The 18,874-nt window shown below is 34.1% G+C and overlaps 1 protein-coding gene across 4 annotated transcripts in view; it reads right to left on the reverse strand.

Moving 5' to 3' along the window:
• Positions 1–18,874, reverse strand: part of ATAD2B (ATPase family AAA domain containing 2B) — a 119,622-nt gene that overhangs the window by 39,037 nt on the left and 61,711 nt on the right. For all 4 annotated transcript variants that reach the window (XM_055401022.2, XM_055401021.2, XM_055401020.2 and 1 more), the window contains 3 exons: positions 18,407–18,542; positions 12,541–12,727; positions 142–327 (listed from right to left, as the gene is read on the reverse strand). In XM_055401022.2, coding sequence (XP_055256997.2) covers positions 142–327; positions 12,541–12,727; positions 18,407–18,542 — 509 coding nt within the window. The remainder of the gene's footprint in view (positions 1–141; positions 328–12,540; positions 12,728–18,406; positions 18,543–18,874) is intronic.

The following is an 18,874-nucleotide window of genomic DNA, read 5'->3' on the forward strand; positions in this document are numbered from 1 at the left end:
TTAATTAACAAGTCACATGGCTGATGTTTGGTACAACCAAGGCATGAACCTTGACAGTACCGATTTTATAGTAACTAAAATGTCAAATAACAAGGAAAACTATTTTAAAACCATAAGAAAACATAAACATTTAGTTCTTACCTCTTCAGGCAGTTCACTATACATGGTTTCAGAGGTAGACAACAGAAATATGGGTGAAAATGATGGTATATCTTGTAGCAGAGTCAAAAAAGTTGCTCTCACAGTTTCACTGACAGCTTCCCACCAATCACCAATGTGAGGCATGTAAACAATACTAGGTACTGTTCTTCGAGCTTCACGAAAAATCTAATTAAGGAAAGAACTGGCATTAAAAATTCAAACAGAAATTATGCTAAAGTCTACACAGTAACTTCCCAATACATTAAATGTGTCAGGCCTGTTACTATAATTACGGTCAGCCTCAATATTTAAGTTGTTCAAGACATAATGCACAAACCATACATACAACTTCTATCTACCCTTATCCCACCTAAGGAGAATATTTTGTTATTATTCCTACTCAGTATGTATTAATAGTATAAAGGTATCATATTGCTCCATTTCTCTATCACATAAAGTAAAACACTACTATAATGCTGCAAATAGATAAGCATGCACCTATATGTCACCTACGTAAGAATGATTATCAGGAAGTACAAAGAAGAAAAAGAAGACATAGTTTACATGTTCGTGCACACTGCCTAAAATCACTCAACATATGGATTAAATATTGTAACCAAGATATGCCACCCTAAAGCTTAAAATTAATGAACTATTCGGCTGAACCTCTTGTTTACCTCCCATTACCTTAATTCAATCTTCTATAAAATAGTCTCAAAACACCTTTAATCTCTGCTGCTGCTGCTGCTGCTGCTAAGTCGCTTCAGTCATGTCCGACTCTGTGCGACCCCATAGACGGCAGCCCACCAGGCTCCGCCATCCCTGGGATTCTCCAGGCATGGCGAGTGGGTTGCCATTTCCTTCTCCAATGTGTGAAAGTGAAAAGTGAAAGTGAAGTCACTCAGTCCTGTCCGACTAGTAGTGACCCCATGGACTGTAGCCCACCAGGCTCCTCTGTCCATGGGATTTTCTAGGCAAGAGTACTGGAGTGGTTTGCCATTGCCTTCTCCCCCTTTAATCTCTAAAAAGCAATAAATAAATTAGCAAAAAACTATGAGACACTCCCTCTTCAGAAAGTAGAAAACAAAGTTTCCCCAGGTGTTAAAGAGTCTTAACCACAGCTTCAGTCACAGTCTGCCAACGCATGCAAATGAAGACCAGTCTGGCAATTAATACGCTGCCAGACAGAACTACTGCCCTTTTACATAAAAGTCAACAACAACTCAGTAGTCCATCAACAAATTCTTACAGGTTAATATGCCATCTCTTCAGTGCCTTTAACAAGTTTAAGAGTAAGTTAAAAATCTGACTATCAGGGACTTCCCTGGCTGTCCAGCAGTTAAGACTTCATGCTTCAAATGCAGGGCACAGGTTTGATCCCTGGTTGGGGACTAAGATCCACATGCCATGCAGTGCAGCCAGAAAAAAATAAACCTGTCTCTCTCTCTTCAATATAAGAACTCTACTTCTAAAATTCTCTATTTTCTCTTAAACACATTTCAATTAGCCTATGTAATGTACAAGATACAGAAATGAGAATCAAATAGTTTAATGATTATCAAAACATTCGTAAGATTCAAAAGGATTATTTTTCTTTAATGAGTAAGCCTACCACTTGCATGAATTTTTCAAATATTATATTTTATATAGTTTTAAATCTCCTGTGTAAAATAAAATATACTGCCAATTTAATAATAAGCCAGATGAAAGACGCTAAAATAAAAATTTCCCAATTGGAAATGTAGATGTTATGATCACTCACATCAAAAGTAATATTTGTTCCTTCCCTTCCTTTAACATTTGCATATCCACCAATCCAGAACAGCTGTAAAGTACAACTCCTTCAGGACCTTCAAATTTTGACCTTTTCTGCAAATACACACCCTCTTATCCTGGATCTTGAAATCCAAGGATTATTATTTTCCAAAGTTCATGTAGAAGATTCACAAGAGAAAAACAAGCATAAATGTTGGCAAAAGGAAGGAACCACAGAGGAGCACAAAAACAAGAGAGGTATTTGATTCCAAAAAGATGTTTTTAATTTTACTACATGCCACCCAAATCAGCATGGTATGTAGAAGACAGCGACCAATGGCTGTTGCTGATAAAACAAGGGAAAGCCAGCAGGAAGAAAAAGGTGATTATATGAAAAAGACTAACAAACTCCACAGCTTACTAAGAAACCTCACAAAACTACCTACCTAATTCATCCATGCAGGTTACCACAAGCCCAGGGAAAGATGAGAAAACAGGCCTTTTTTTAAAGATGAAATTTGCCTCACTAATTCTAGTATTTGTAGGTTAGATTTTCTATTAATATATGAATTAAGAACATCTCCCTGATAGCAAAGATCTGAGAGTACAGGCAAAGCAAGACAGTTTAAATGATAATAAACAATTTTCCAGAGCCATAAGTTAAACAGTGCAGTAATGTAGGTGTTTCAAACGTATCTGCAAGGTTGAACTACATACATAAGTATCACCAACTGTAAAAGAGTTGAGGGATATTTCTATTTCTTTCCTTTTCTTATCCAACCTCTCAAAATTAGCACACTGAATAAGATAATGATACTTCATTATCCTTTTAATTTCCAAAGACGTTAGGAAAGCATCTTTATTAGAACTTTTTGAAATTATATTTGAAAACCTAGAGGGGAAAAAATAATCAGGAAAAAAGTCTAAGATAAATATAGAAAAATAAAAAGGCTCAGACTTTCTGGTCCATGAATATATAATTACATGAATCAAGAATTAATCTAATTATATGCAATATCAATAATCAGGGAATAGTTTTCTCTGAAACTTTTAAAGGAAAAACATCCTTAATTTCCAGAAAAATTTAAAAATTCTACTAAAACAAATTTCCTTTTTAACTCCTTATTCCATTTTATCTCTGAATGTTAAAATAAACTTTTCTACTTTCCTTAAATAGTCAACCTATCCTAATTCTCCTGTTTTTGAAATCAAATTTCAAAAGGAATAGATTCTGAGGACAGTATCTAAAAACTGATTAAAAAGTTTAATCATATTGTATGTGTGTTTTTTTTTAATGTAAAGTCAGCTCTTCAGCAGTTTGCAGGTAATTTTAGAAGTTGTAGAATAGGATAGTTGTGGTGGTTTAGTTGCTAAGCCACATCTGACTCTTTTGTGACCCCATGGACTAAACCCTCCGGGCTCCTCTGTCCACGGGATTTCCCAGGCAACAATACTGGAGTAGGTTGCCATCTCCTTCTCCAGGGGATCTTCCCGACCCAGGGATCAAACCCGGGTCTCCTGCATTGGCAGGCGATTCTTTACCACTGAGTCACAAGGGAAGCCCCATGAAATAAGATATACTCTGTGAAATCAATTAATTAAATATTTCATAGGGGAAAAATAAAGCCTAGTTTTAGTGAAGCGGCAACTGTCTTGGGAACAAGTGATGCCATTTGATAACTAGAAAAATACTCACCTACAGGGTGTCTTGGATTGGTGGATGTGCAAGGTGTAGTAGAAAACAGAAAAACTGTTATAGAGAAAAAAAGACAGTAGGCCAAATTACTGAACCAACCGTTTCAAAATACCTCTGACATGACCAGCACTCTTGCACAAATAAATGAACGAACACCAGTGTATGTGAATGTTCATTTTGATTCTTTAAACAATATACTTCTGGCCTCTTCCTCTCCCAGACATCATAGTCCTGCATATAACTTTTTTTTTTAATTTCTTTATTTGGAGAAAAAAACAAACTATTTTCTCTGAGTATTGATGATATAAAAGGCAAAAATTGGGCCTTCCATGCAAGGAAGCACTAACAATATAAACTGCACTTGTATTTATGAGTCCTTAGTTCAAAAATTAAATTCCAAATCAGTACACTAGATACCAAATAAAATGTTCGGTGCATGAAAATTTACTGTATCTTTAAAAAATTAAGAATATACAGCCTATACAAGCCACTTTAAAAACTGAAAACAAGTAATTTTAAATGCAAAGGTGCATGAAAATTTACTGTATCTTTAAAACATTAAGAATATAAAGCCTATACAAGCCACTTTAAAAACTGAAAACAAGTAATTTTAAATGCAAAGGTGCATGAAGCAGAAAGCTCCAAGCCAGTACAGTTTTCACTTTTCTAAAAGGGACTACATGAGAAAAACAACTTTGTATCATCAATAAATTTCCAGATTTTGTCTTGGTCACTTTACAATATTATGAATGTACTAAAATTATAAGACACAGGTAAAAGAAAGATCTTGGGGGCTAATTTATTCTCAATTTTTATAAAAATTAAAAAGTACTATTTAAATAAGCTTATTTCCTTAAACCATGATATCAAAAAAAGGTTAAAATAATACTATGTCTCCATTTTCGATAACTTTATTCCATATATGTCACTTTTTATTTCATTTTGAGCATCTCTGTGAAAATAAGGCACTGCCTGAGGTTTGAAGATTCAGGATTCAAGAAATAAAAAGCCCAATTTCTTTACAAGCATGTAAAATCAGCCTGTTATAAAACACAGCTATACTAGAGTTCCTGAACAATGGGTTTAATACAAATCAACATTTCTTGAAAATTAAAACACCCAAGTTCCTTTTCTGATATTTTCATTGCTAAAAACTTCAGTAACTTCAGTAAATGTGACATAATTTGGGCCAGGATAATTTAATTTGTTTACAACTCCAAGAAAAAAAAAAGTGCTATGGCAAAACACAGATGTGCAGCCATGTACACAAACACAAGAGTATCCCCAGCATACACAGAGTATTATAGAGAAACCCAGAAATCCTCTTTCACAAACACAATGGCATCCAAAGTATACACACAGGTAAGTATATTAATTCCTTAATGTCACGTAACCAAAACGGATTTTCCCTGAGAATTTCCAGATATAATCTCTTTCTGGGGAAAAATAAATACTAAAATTTTTACCCTCCAAAAAACCTTACTGACCATGTGAAATTACTCGTAACATACAGTACCCAAACTCCAAAGCTTTTGACAGGTTATATTTACATTTATCAATTCAATTATACCTCGATAGTAATGAAAACAATTAAGTAATACATTCATCAATCACTTTTTTCCTGAATCATCAATGGAAATAATACAAGAGGGAAAAAAAAATACATCTGAAAATGTCAGTAAAAGGGACTCATAGTTGTTGCTATTTTTAAAACTTTTTTTTTTAATTGGAGGATAATTACTTCACTATACTGTGATGGTTTCTGCCATACATCAACAACATAAATCAGCCACAGGTACACATATGTTTCCTCCCTCTTAAACCTCCCTCCCACCTCCCTCCCCATTCCACCCCCTAGGTTGTCACAGAGCACCAGCTTTGAGTTCCCTGCATCATATGCAAATTCCCACCGGCTATCTATTTTACATATGGTAATCTCTATGTTTCAATGCTACTCTCTCAAATCATCCCACCTTCTCCCCCAGCTTCTCAAAGTTCTCTATGTCTCTATCTCCATTGCTGCTCTGTAGATAGATTCATCAGTACCATCATTCTAGATTTCATATGTATGCATTAATATACTATATTTGTCTTTCTTTTTCTGATTTACTTCACTCTGTATAATAGGCTCTAGGTTTGTCCACCTCATTAGAGCTGCTATTTTTATTTTTTAGAGAGTGTTAACACAGTAAATTTTTACTGCAGATACTGACATCTCCGGCCTCATTGTAGGGGCTCAATAATTACTTGTGAACTGACTGGGACAACCACAAATCTTCCGGGCTACATCAGTTTCCATTCTCCTACCCTCAGAGTCTTTGGAAGACTATGAAATGCGAAGTAAAATATATACAGACATGCTCACACATAGAGCTACTTTATGAACTCTGGCAATCGTTTCAGTTATAAATGTCAAACTACTGTCCAGTAATCAGCAAAAACAGCAGTCCCCAACTGTTTTTCAAACTTTTTTTTGGCACCAGGGACGTTTTTGGCACAATTTTTCCATGGAGGGTGGGGGCGACAGGCCACAGATATTGAGATGATTCAAGTGCATTACATTTACTATGCAGCTGCTGATCTGACAAGAGGCTTAGCTTAGGCAGTAATGCCAGCAATGGGGAGCAACTGTAAATACAGATGAAATTTCACTCACCTCCTGCTGTGCAGCCTGGTTCCTAACAGGCCACAGAATGGTACCAGTCAGCTATGGCCCTGGGGTTGGGAACCCCTGAGCTAAAACTGTATTTCTAAGTGTTTATTTACTGAAGAGTTAAAATAGTAACAACTGGGATGCACATTTAAAGTGCAGGTTTCTGGGCTCATCTCAAATTTCATGAATCAGAATCTCTGGGTATGGAGCCAGAGAATCAGAAATTTTAATAAGCACCCCCAGGAGATTCTCATTCTCATTAAACTTTAAGAAACAATGAGAAAACCCTACAGCAGAAACTAACTCGTCTACCACTTTTCATGCAACTGATAAAATTAATAAATAGCTGAGGCATTCAGAAGAAGAAAAAGTTTTGTCATATATCTGTTTGTGTGTGGATGTTTTAAAAAAGCATAAAACTAAACATGATACCCATGGCATAAAGAAATATGAAGTAGGGCTCTTCCACCCCTTCCATCTTAACACACATAAATACAAACCTTTAAAGGTGATTTAAGACTTCTTTCCTTTAAAACTACCTGTCACATTCATGTTGCACTATTAAACAACCCAATTTAATTTGCATTACACATCTCAGAGGCAGTGGTAAAGAAAAATCACAGAATAACTTGCCACAGATCAAACCCTTATATTCCACATCTATTTAGAGATAATCTTATTTACAGAAGGACCAGCTACCAAGAGAAGTAAACCAAAAGGGAAGAAAAGAAAGTGAATATAGGTAAGAGGATAGAGAAAAGGGTGTTTTTTTTTTGTTTCTTTTTCCTCAGCATTTTGGCACTTAGGCACTTTCTCCATAAGGCTTTTTTACCTACTTATACCTAGGCTTGCCAATCTCTTAATTTCTCAAATTAAGAAAAAATTCCTCAGTTTTATTATATAATAGTCTATTTTTGAAGAGTTTTCTGGAAAAGACAGTAGCATATTTTATTATCATAAATAAATTAAAATATGCACTTAAAATTCAAAGTCAGGGATTAACTGGGAGAGTTTATGTGGTCTCTGGTCAGTATTCAGAGAAAGTCTGAGCTTCAGCTACCAGGACTATAAAATTGAACCAGTGTCTGGGCAGATTAGACATCCATGTGTTGGTCACTCAAGAAGAGGCCATACTTCCAACCCAAAAGCTCATAGGTGAAAGCAGAGAAGATGAGCTGTCTTGACCCACTAGATGCAATGGAACGTAACAACAAAGAGTGGGTTTTGTTGTTTTCCAATACAGTGACACTTCTCTCCACTCTCCTCACCAACATGAAAAAAATATATATCAAAAGCCAAGATATGTGAAAGAGAACAAAGAACATCGGTTAGAATTCAAATTTAGCCCAATGATGCCAAGTAAGATTCAGAAAAAAAAAAAAAAACAAAAAACGAGGATCCCATAGGATCAACATACTGTTTACTGTGCTTCCTAAGTATTTCCTTACCTAACATGAAGCCAGTATTATGACTGTGAATATACACACACATTAGCCATAAGGAACAACCAACTAGACAGAGAATACCCTCTTCACTTTGAAAATGTTCTACCTTCAAAGTGATTTTATCTTTCAGTTTGCCTGAAACTTTCAAATACACAAGTAAAAAGAAAAAAAAAATTCTAAACCATATAGCAGAGTATAAACCAAAACGACAAAGTTTACTCATTCCCCTAATCCTCCAAATTCCTTCCCCCAAACCAAACCAAACCAACAATTATTTAACAGGTGTTTTTTGGGGGGGTGGTAATTCTTGGATGAAATTTCTACTTATATATAAACATGGACATATATTTTTTAAGTTTTTTTTTTAACACAAAGAAGATCATACTTAGATTGACTTATAATATCTAACGATAAGGAGACCACTAATATCTCCTTCATCTTTCCACATATATAAATCTTTTACCTCACTCTTGTTGAAGACTTCTTAGTATTCCTGTTACTATACTTTACTTTAGCCAGTCCACCATAAAAAGGACACTTAGTTTGCTTCTTTTTGTCTTATTTGCTAATTCTACACAATGCTTTGACGAATACCCCTGCACAGTCAAGAGTGAATACTTACAGCTAATGTATCTTTGGGAAATGTCTCTTAATGTAAATTTCCTGTGTCAAAAAATAAACTTACATTTTCATTCACCAAGTGTGAGTGCTTACATATCCAATATTAGGTTTATCAAGCTTTTCATTTTCACAAGTCGATAGTTGTTTAAAATAGCATCTTTCTGCTTTAATATGCCTTTTTTCCATTTATAGGTAAGGCAAAGAATCTTTTCAAAATTTTATTGGTTGCATTTGCCACTTTTGTCTCCCTATAAATGGCATGCTCCTATTTTCCCAATTCTTACTAGGTTGTTATCCTTTCTTCTTCCTGATTTTAATATATTTTTGTATAGCTAGGAAACTTGTCCTTGACAGGTGTTGCAAATACAAATCTTTACCAGGTTATATCTATTAATTTTATCTAAAGAAAAGTTTTTTGTCAAGAGTAATTTAAAAATTTTATAAAGTCAATTTTGTTCTTATTTTTCTTGGCTTCTATATAATGCTTTGAAATTACTTTACCATATCCAAGATAATATACTGACCTTGTGAATTATCCTAACACTTTAATAGTTCCATCAACAATCTAGAATTTACTGGGTCTAAATTTTAGGCAGAAAATCCAGGTTGTCTTTTTCCTTCATAGAGCCATCCAGTTTTCTAAGACTGTTTATTAAATAATCCATCTATTCTAAGATACAGAGCTTCCCTCGTAACTCAGTCAGTAGAGTCTGCCTGCAATGCAAGAGACCTGGGTTTGATTCCTGGCTGGAGAAGATACCCTGGAGAAGGAAGTGGCAACCCACTCCAGCATTCTTGCCTGGACAATCTCACGGACAGAGGAGCGTGGCAAGCTATAGTCTATGGGGTCACAAGAGTCAGACATGACTGAGGGACTAAGTACACACATATTCTAAGAAATCAAATGTCATCATCATCATATACTTAACATCATCAGGCAATAAACTCTATTTCTACACAGGCCTAAGTATGATTTCTCACTTTTGTTCTACTGTTTGTCAGTCTACTCCTGCACAGGTACAAGTACTTTATTATCACAGTCCTACTACATCTGTAAACATCTGGTAGGGATATCTCATTACAGTTTCTCCTTTAGAATTCTCCTTGCTATGCTCATATTTATTTTCTAGAGAAAAAAAAGAGCCTTTTTTTTTATGCCTCCTCTTAAATTGTGTGGGGGGGGATTATTATTGAGATTGCACTTAATTTATACATTAATTTAGAAAAGAACTCATGGCTCTCTAATGTTGAGTCTTCCCAGTCACTGGCTGTATGCAGCAGTAGAGATAAACATGACGATAGCTGTCATTGTTGGGTACTGTATGCCAAGACTATTGGATGAGCTTGTTTCAATAATCAAAATAACTTTATGTGGTACCATTATTTTTGTTTCATAGATGAGAAAATTGAGGCTCACAGAGGTTAAACAACTTATCTAAGGTCACAAAAAATACAAATATGCTGAGATTTTAATCTGTGAAATATGATTTGAGTCTACACTTTGAATCATAGTAAATAAAAATGAGGTATGCCTTTTCACTTATACAGCTGTCCTCAAGTGACTTTTTAGCTTTCTTCTTTTAGGCCATACAAATTAATTGTTAATTCCTAGGTAAAATTAGTTGCTATTAATATTTTAAATGGGACCTCTCCTTTCATTATGTAGTTCACCCTTGAACAGGCAGGAGTTAATCTGTGTATAATTTATAGTCAGGCCCTCTGGATTTGCAGTTTCTCCACATCCACAGATTCAACCAGCCACAGACCTTGTCATTTTGTAGTTACTGCTGAAGAATATCTGTCTATAAGTGGACCCATGCAGTTCAACATTAACTTCAAAATTATCCACCTTACAGAATTCTCTTATTGGCCTTAATCGTTTTTTAGTTAATACTATAATCATATCATTGGCAATTTTTTTTTTTTGTCCACACAGAGCCATGTAGCTCTATCTTTATTTTAATATCATACTTACTTCCCAGAAGGCTTCCCTGATAGCTCAGTTGGTAAAGAATCCGCCTGCAATGCAGAAGACCCCGGTTCAATTCCTGGGTCTGGAAGATCCGCTGGAGAAGGGATAGACTACCCACTCCAGTATTCTTGGGCTTCCCTTGTGGCTCAGCTGGTAAAGAATCTGCCTGCAATGCAGGAGACCTGGGTTGGGAAGATCCCCTGGAGAAGGGAAAGGCTACCCACTCCAGTATTCTAGCCTGGAGAACGCCATGGACTGTATAGTCCGTGGGATCACAAAGAGTCAGACACAACTGAGCAACTTTCACTTTCACTTTACTTCCCAGAAGTATTTTGAGAGGAAATTGGTGGTTCATTTAGGTTTTGACATTTTTTAGTTCTGGAGTTTGGGTTTTTTTCACCTTTTGTGTCCACACTCTCTTTTTATTCTTTATCTTTGTTCATAGCACTGTGTAGTTTTATTGGCAAATATTTTTAATTTCAATATGTTCATTCCAATATTTATGTTTCTCCACATCTAACTGAATCAATTTTGCATGCCTTAGTAATAGTACATTACTCTTTCAATGTGCTACTAGATAAATTTGGAATATTTACTTTATGACCACTGTCTAAGTGAGATTAGTTTACAATTTTCTTTGTATTTCTTTCAAAGGTTTAGCACCATTCTTTTTTATGATTTCGCATCTTCTTTTTCTATGCTTTGGAACAGTTTAACCAGCATCAAAATAATCTTAACCTTTAAGATTAAAAGAATTCACCTATGAAATTGTTTGGATTTAGTGCTTGTTGACACTCAATTTCTTCTTCCACAACTATTGTCGATTTAGATTCTCTCTCCTCTGAAATCACCTTGTTAATTTATATTTTCTAGTAAATCACTTGGATTTATTTTAAATGGTACTGAGTTATTCTACTTGCATAAAAACTACAATAATTTTGTCTCACTAAAAACGAAAAGCAGGAGCAAACATATAAATCAACCTTATTGGAGAACACTCACAGCCAGGATAAATTAAACGTATAAAACTTGGAGAAAATCACTGGTATACAGTTTTATAGTCAGGCCATGGATTTTGGGGACAAAAACCTTTAATTAGGTCTTTACAAGTAGTGAAGTACTGCTAGGATGTTCATACCCAAAGAACTGTTAAGTAAAAGAGAAATAAATCTGACACTATTGGCCACCTGATGCGAAGAACTGACTCATTTGAAAAGACCATGATGCTGGGAAAGATTGAAGGCGGGAGGAGAAGGGGACGACAGATGATGAGATGGTTGGATGACACCACCGACTCGATGGGCATGAGTTTGGGTAAACTCCTGCAGTTGGTGATGAACAGGGAGGCCTGGTGTGCTGCAGTCAATGGGGTTGCAAAGAATCAGACACGACTGAATGACTGAACAGAACTGACTATGAACTATTTTTAAAAAATCTGTCTTGCTACAAGGTGCAGAATGGTTGTCAGTTAGATAGTATATGCATTAAATATATATGAACTGTAATTAGGACACACAAAAAAACCTGTGTGCAACTCTCTTAAGTGTTACTACTCCAGTAGTCTAATTTCTAAAAATAGGCTAAATGTCAAAGGAGAAGATGACACTCAAACATTTAATGAGTACTTACTATGAGGTGGGCACTGTGTCAGAGACACAGAAATGGTGAAGACATGGTCCCTTGGTTCAAAAAACTTATTCCCTTAGCCCCTAGTTCCAACATGACACACTTGTAATAAATTCACAGTTACATATTAAAACGTCAAATTGCTTCATAAGCTAGCAAAGATAAAGTATTGGAAAATTAAATATCAAACACACTTGATTATTAAAACAAATACATATAATTTAAAAATTGCTATCAGTTTTCAAAACTAATTTTAAATCTTGGCTTTCTCAAACTTGATATTATCTCCCTTACTGTGATAAGGCTCTTAAGTACAGACAGAAGTTTAGAGAGTCCCTGTAAAAAGGGTCAAAAAAAAAGGCAATAAGAAGTTCCCTTTCTGTACTGTTTAATAAAGCTTTAATACAAGAAATAGGATTATTAAAATTTCAGAAAAAAATGAAGTATCATGGGAAAAACTGACCTCATTTTAAAAAACCAAAAGGATCCTTTGCCTTAATATTAGAATGCTAACAACCAACAAAAAGTTAATGTTTATATTACTGTTCTTTGAAAAAAATTTATCTATCAAACACTATTGCGATATAAATAATAAGAAAGTTGGAAATACTCTGATATAGTGCAAACCTACCTGTGCACATGATTCTTCAGGTGTTTTGGCACTAACTGAATAAAGTGCTGGGAGATCTAGTCTATGCACAGAGAATTTTTCTAGAGTGTGCAAAAGTGCTGGAGCAAGGTGAGAAGTTTGACCTGAGCCTCGTTCTCCAGACAGCAATAATCTTGGCCTGTAAGAGGTTGGCTGATGATATGGTGACCTGCAATACACATAAGATATAATCATTATTTCAAAACCATACCCTCTGAAGATCAAGATGAAATATTAGGAAAATATTTACATAAAAGAATGTAACACCAAATTAACAGAGCTTTTTATTCTCTCTCACTTTTTAAGTATAGTGAATCATTTTTTCATTAATTACAGTTTTAAAATATTGATCTCTCTGACCATATTAACAACAAAGACATAAAAGTATAAAAATCCATTCTGAAAGAAAGTCAGAATACCTGGGTATTCACCTTCTCATACCACATATATTAACTTGGAAAATGCTTCAGATACTAAGTATGATCTAGTTATTAATTATCCAAGGTCAAATGTTAAGAATTCCACTTCTCCAACAAAGATACACATCTAAAGATTATTCCAAATGTAGGGCTTTCTTTATTAAAGGTTAAAATGGTAGACTTCATACATATTTTACAATTTTTAAAATAAAAAAAAGTAGGACTTCTTTAGTGGCAGCAATTTTGTTTCTAGGCCAATAAAAACTAACTGTTCTTAACCTAGTAGATAACATTTAAAGCCCTATACCAGAAAAGGCCAATTTAGGATAACATATTAAACCAAAATCAACTTGTATTTTCAAGATTCTACAGTACCACTAAAAAGATAAATGAAACAAGTTTATCTAATATCACTGTACATAATGCAGGAAATTCCTAGCAATGCAATAATAATAAAGCAAATTTTAAAATGGAACTAATGGAAAGAAATAGGACAAACACTGTTACTTGCAAAGAACAAGATTATACACTAGAAAATCCAAGAGGATCAACTAATCACTGCCATAGCCTACCACCAACAAAATAACAAGACTGAAGATAGAAATAGAAAAACTGTTTTCCTAAACACCATCAATAACCAATAAAAAGAAGGAAAGAAGATTCTATTGACAACAGTAAAAATACAAATGATAAACAATACTAAATATACAAATCATAAACAATGATAAAAAATCTTAACAAGAGAGATGCAGAACTATTAGGAATACATCATGGGCCTGAATACAGACTTGACGTCTTCCTATGTATTTACACCGAGCTATTGTTAACTATAAGGCAAAGGCTACCCACTCCAGTATTCTGGCCTGGAGAATTACATGGACTGTATAGAATACAGTGGACTGTACAGAATATTATACAGTGACTGTATAGTCCACGGGGTCACAAAGAGTCGGACAGGACTGAGCGACTTTCACTTTCACTATTGTTAACTATGGTTAGTTTACGGTATTTTATTTTATAGATTTTAAAAAATGCAAATCAAAAATCCCAAAATAAAATCTGATTAAAGGAGGGAGATTTAACACTTCCTTGAAACATTATCTGAAAAAATAATCAAGTAAAAATATCAAGTGGAAAAGTGTGCAAGCTTCAATTTCAGAACATTTAAACCTATTTAATAACTAGCACTTCATACAGATCTCTTGTTTAATTTTCTTAACAATTCTATGAAATACATAAGTCTCCTCTTAATAAATAGTAACGAACCCAAGGCTCAGAGAAGTTCGCTATAAGATTTCACAACTCAGTGTCCATAAAACTGCAAAGCCCAGGTTCTAAAATAGTACATTAAGATGTGCCTTTACTTTATACTGACATATTACAGAACAGAATAACAGAATGTAGAATACACCAGAGAAAAGAAACCCTGATTAGTGGAACTTAATAGCAGCCCAGAAAACAAATCAGAGTAATTGAAAGAATTTTATATAACAAGCATAAAGATAAATGGAACAAAGATGAACTATAACACAAATATTGTTTTAAAATAGGAAGGATACAGATCCTCATTTCACAGAACAAAATGAATTCTAACATAGAAGCAGAAAAACAAAAGATTCATATATTTTTAATTCATAAAAATCTAAAAACATTTGTTATTCAAAAATTACATCTGAACTACAATCAGACATCACCTCACACCGGTCAGAATAGCCATCATCAAAAAGTCTACAAACAATAAATGTTGGAGAGGGTGTGGAGAAAGGGAATGCTCTTGCACTGTTGGTGGGAATGTAAACTGATACAGCCACTATGGAAGATGGTATGGAGATTCCTTTAAAAACTAGGAATAAAACCACCATATGACCCAGCAATCCCACCCCTACGCATATACCCTGAGGAAACCAAAACTGAAAAAGACACATGTGTACCATTTTTCATTGCAGCACTATTTACAATAGCTAGAACATAGAAGCAACCTAGATGTCCAACGACAGATGAATGGATAAAGAAGTTGTGGTATATATACACAATGCAATATTACTCAGTCACAAAAAGGAATTCATTTGAGTCAGTTCTGATGAAGTGGATGAACTTAGAACCTATTATACAGAGTGAAGTGAGTCAGAAAGAGAAAGATAAATATTGTATTCTAACGCATATATATGGAATCTAGAAAAGTGGTACTGAAGAATTTATGTACAGGGCAGCAATGAAGAAACAGACATAGAGAATGGACTTAGGGACTTCAGGAGAGGGGAGGAGAGAGTGAGATGTATGGAAAGAGTAATATGGAAACTTACATTACCATATGTAAAATGGATAGCCAACGGGAATTTGTTGTATAGCTCAGGAAACTAAAACAGGGGCTCTGTATCAATCCAGAGGGGTAGGATGGGGTGGGTGATGGGAGACTGATTCAAAAGCGAGGGGATATATGTGTGTCTATGGCTGATTGATGTTGAGGTTTGACAGAAAACAACAAAATTCTGTAAAGCAATTATCCTTCAATAAATTTAAAAAAAATTACAATCTGAACCAAACAGCAAACAATCAAATGAGATAATTAAATTTGCCATTAATAGGACTGATTTTAATGCATAAAGAGTTTATATGCACAGTATTTTAACCAAAAATACCTTCTTATACAAAGGACATAGACAATTCAAAGAGAAAATAGGAAGAAGTAACTTTTAAAAATGATCATTCATTTAACAATTTTTGACTGCTTCCTATGTTGAATGCCTTGACCCAAGGTATCCACCAATATACTGTTACTACAGAGCTCATGACTCAGTGTATTTACTGGAAAAAGGAAATTAATAAGCAACAAACTTTGAGTACATGGTGCTATTAGAGACTCACAGATAGCTTTCCTGAAAAAGCGTTATGAAAGCACAAAAATCCAACAGATCAAAGGCAGTTAGGAGGGAAAGGCAAGTTACATAAACAGCCTTATAGAAGAATATAAATAATACAAAATAATATATGGGTCTGTCTATATGGATAGCAAGAATACCGAAGTGTGGTCACCAAAATGTTAACAAATATTACCTTCAGGTGCTTGGGCTTTAATTTTACTTTCTTCTTTAAGCTCTTCTTTTTTACTTGAATTCTCTACAGAGTATATCATCTTTCTAATCAGAAAAAACAAAGCTATTTTCATTTGGAAAACCTCAGAAAGTTCTGTTTCTAATCCCTTTATGGTAATATACAGTAAGAAAGAAAACTTATTTTCCATCATAAGGGTTCTTTATCAGATCAATAGACCTTAAACACTTTGACTTCTATTTCATCGTAAATCTAAAGAAAAGATTTCAACAGTTTTAGGAAACTATTCCAGAAACAGAAACACACCATCAATGCCTGAGCTAGTGTTACTGACACCAGCATTCAAGTCATGCATTCTCCTTTTCCAGCATCTTTTCTGTATTAATCTGGCATGCTAACACATGTTGCTCAAACAAAAAAGCCAAACAAAACCAAATCAACAAAAACAAAATATGTGTGTAACCCTTATTAAAGGCTTATATTCTAAGGTAAATACTTCTTGGAAAGTGTGAAAAATCATATCGTCCAACCTACTCATAAAAACCTATTAAGCTTAGAAATCAATTTGGAAACCACATAGTACAACAGAAGGAATATGATCCCAGGAAATAAAGAGTACCAAGTCTGCCCCCCGCTAGCAGCATGATCATGGGCAATTTATTTAACTTCTTTGTACTTCAGTTTCCTCATCTATAAAATGATGATCCCACAAAGGCTAAATGACTGTTGAGAGGCATATATGTATTACCATATATGAAGCCCCAGCTTTATACACCTACCACATGTCTAGTTTGTAATAAGCAACAAATGCTAACTTCTATACTCAAAAGGACAGCAACTGTCACCATTTTTTCTGTAAAGCATTTCTGGATTTCCCTATGCAAGCCTGTTAGTTCTGTTTTCAAAACACCAGCCATATCCTAATACTTGTCAACCGCAAGAACAAGAACTTTTTCAGAATAAGAACGATATCTTATTCATGTTTCCAGCACCTAGTACAGTGGCTGGCACAGGGTTTTAAAAAAATGGCAGAATGAGTGAATAAACAAACTAATTTTATCAAAACATCTCTTTAAAAAGTTCATCCTAGGACACAGCTGTCTCACTATTAAATGAAAGGCATATCAATGAATTGGAAAAGCTTATGCAAAAGAGCAATTTCTTCAGAAAGGTTAAGTCAAACAAAATAAACCATGGCACTGATGTACATTAAGTCAGGGACAGAATGTTCTTAATATAAAATTGAAAAATTTGTCTTTTGATAGTTTCTTGGGTTCTACTATGTATTTTAAATTCAAACAACTAAAACGGTTAAAACAAATAGCATACACAAAGCTAACCAGATGAAAGTCAGAAAAGAAATGATCATTTGGTTTTCCCTTAATAAACAGATTTGTAAAATTACTAAAATAGTGTAAGAAAACTTTCCAGAGGGCATAATAGAAAGGCTCTGCCAATAGAAGACAAAAGTTTCTAACAGGATAGTTTGCTGTTAAAGAGTAAATTAAAGTGATTTAGTCTCATTTTAAAAACTGAAAAACAAGGAAGGGTTATCAATGCAAATAATCAAATTAACATTTCACCAAAATCTACATGAGAGAAACTTCATTAATGTTGAAGACTTAAATTTATTCAAAATCTCTCTTAAGAAACATTACTTAAAAAAATACACACAATGTCTTCTAATAAAAGTCCTATTAGATCTACCTGACTGGAGCATCATGGTTCTTCATCTATCCTGATAATTATGTAAATGCAGGTGATGATGCTGTTACTATTTGAAAACTATTTAATCTCTTACTTTAAAATTACATTAGCACTAAAATTGTTTACCTATTGAAGTGTGTAGCAAAAGTTGCTTTACTATAAATAAAGGTAAATAGAAAAAACATAAAATCTAAATTAGAAAGTATAAACTAATGAGGTTTTAGACAATCAGAAAGTTATTGATTTAATTACTAAGCAATTTCTAACTCAAAATCTCTTTAGTATCCTTGGAGTCATAAATTATCACGTGAAACGTACTACAATCAAAATACTCTAGATCACAGTAAATACTTCATTTCTGTTCAATTGAAATAAAAAGCAAGGATACTGGGGACATGGATCGACTTTCTAAAGGTACTTCCTTCTACCCTACTTTTAAAAAAAAAAGAATCCCACAATCAGTTTAAGGAAAAATATCTTTAGTTGACCAATAAGCTAAATTACTACCACACAAAAACAAAAGCACAATATAAATTTTCCAGAATTATGTCCAAACAACAGAAAAAAAAAGTCCTCAAGGGTATAACCATAAGTAAAAATATACTGAAATTCTAACCATAAAGTAGTAAAAATCACTCTAAGTTGAAAGAAATATTATATAAATTGCTTACATTGTAAAATGAAGGTAAGGTTTATGTACAGCAGCAGCTGATGACTGTTTCTTTGGTGATCCTGAGTGACAACTTGTCTCGAAAATTGATAAAGCATTCTCATCTTCACTGTCATCTAAAATCAAAGTTTCTATATCTGTTTTAAAAAGAACACAAAGATTATGAGGCTTAAGAAGTCATTTAATATTACCTACCAAAGCTAAGGAAAACTGATTAAAAAAACAAGTGGCAGTAACAAGTTATCTATCAAATAACACAAACTGACCAAGAAAACTGACAAACTACAGTATTTTGAGTAAGTTATAAATGGAACCAATGTAATTCTTTCACCTTTACAGACTACTTAAGTATTATGAGATACATTTTTGGAGAAGTCTGGAAAAGAAATGGCACTCTCATAAAGTTCTCACCTACTTACTAAGAATCTCTAAGCTAATTTTTAGCAAAACCAGTACATTTAATATGAAA

This window comes from Moschus berezovskii, chromosome 11, assembly GCF_049115385.1.
Source record: "Moschus berezovskii isolate FMDL1 chromosome 11, NW_MosBer_1.0, whole genome shotgun sequence".
NCBI lineage: Eukaryota > Metazoa > Chordata > Mammalia > Artiodactyla > Moschidae > Moschus > Moschus berezovskii.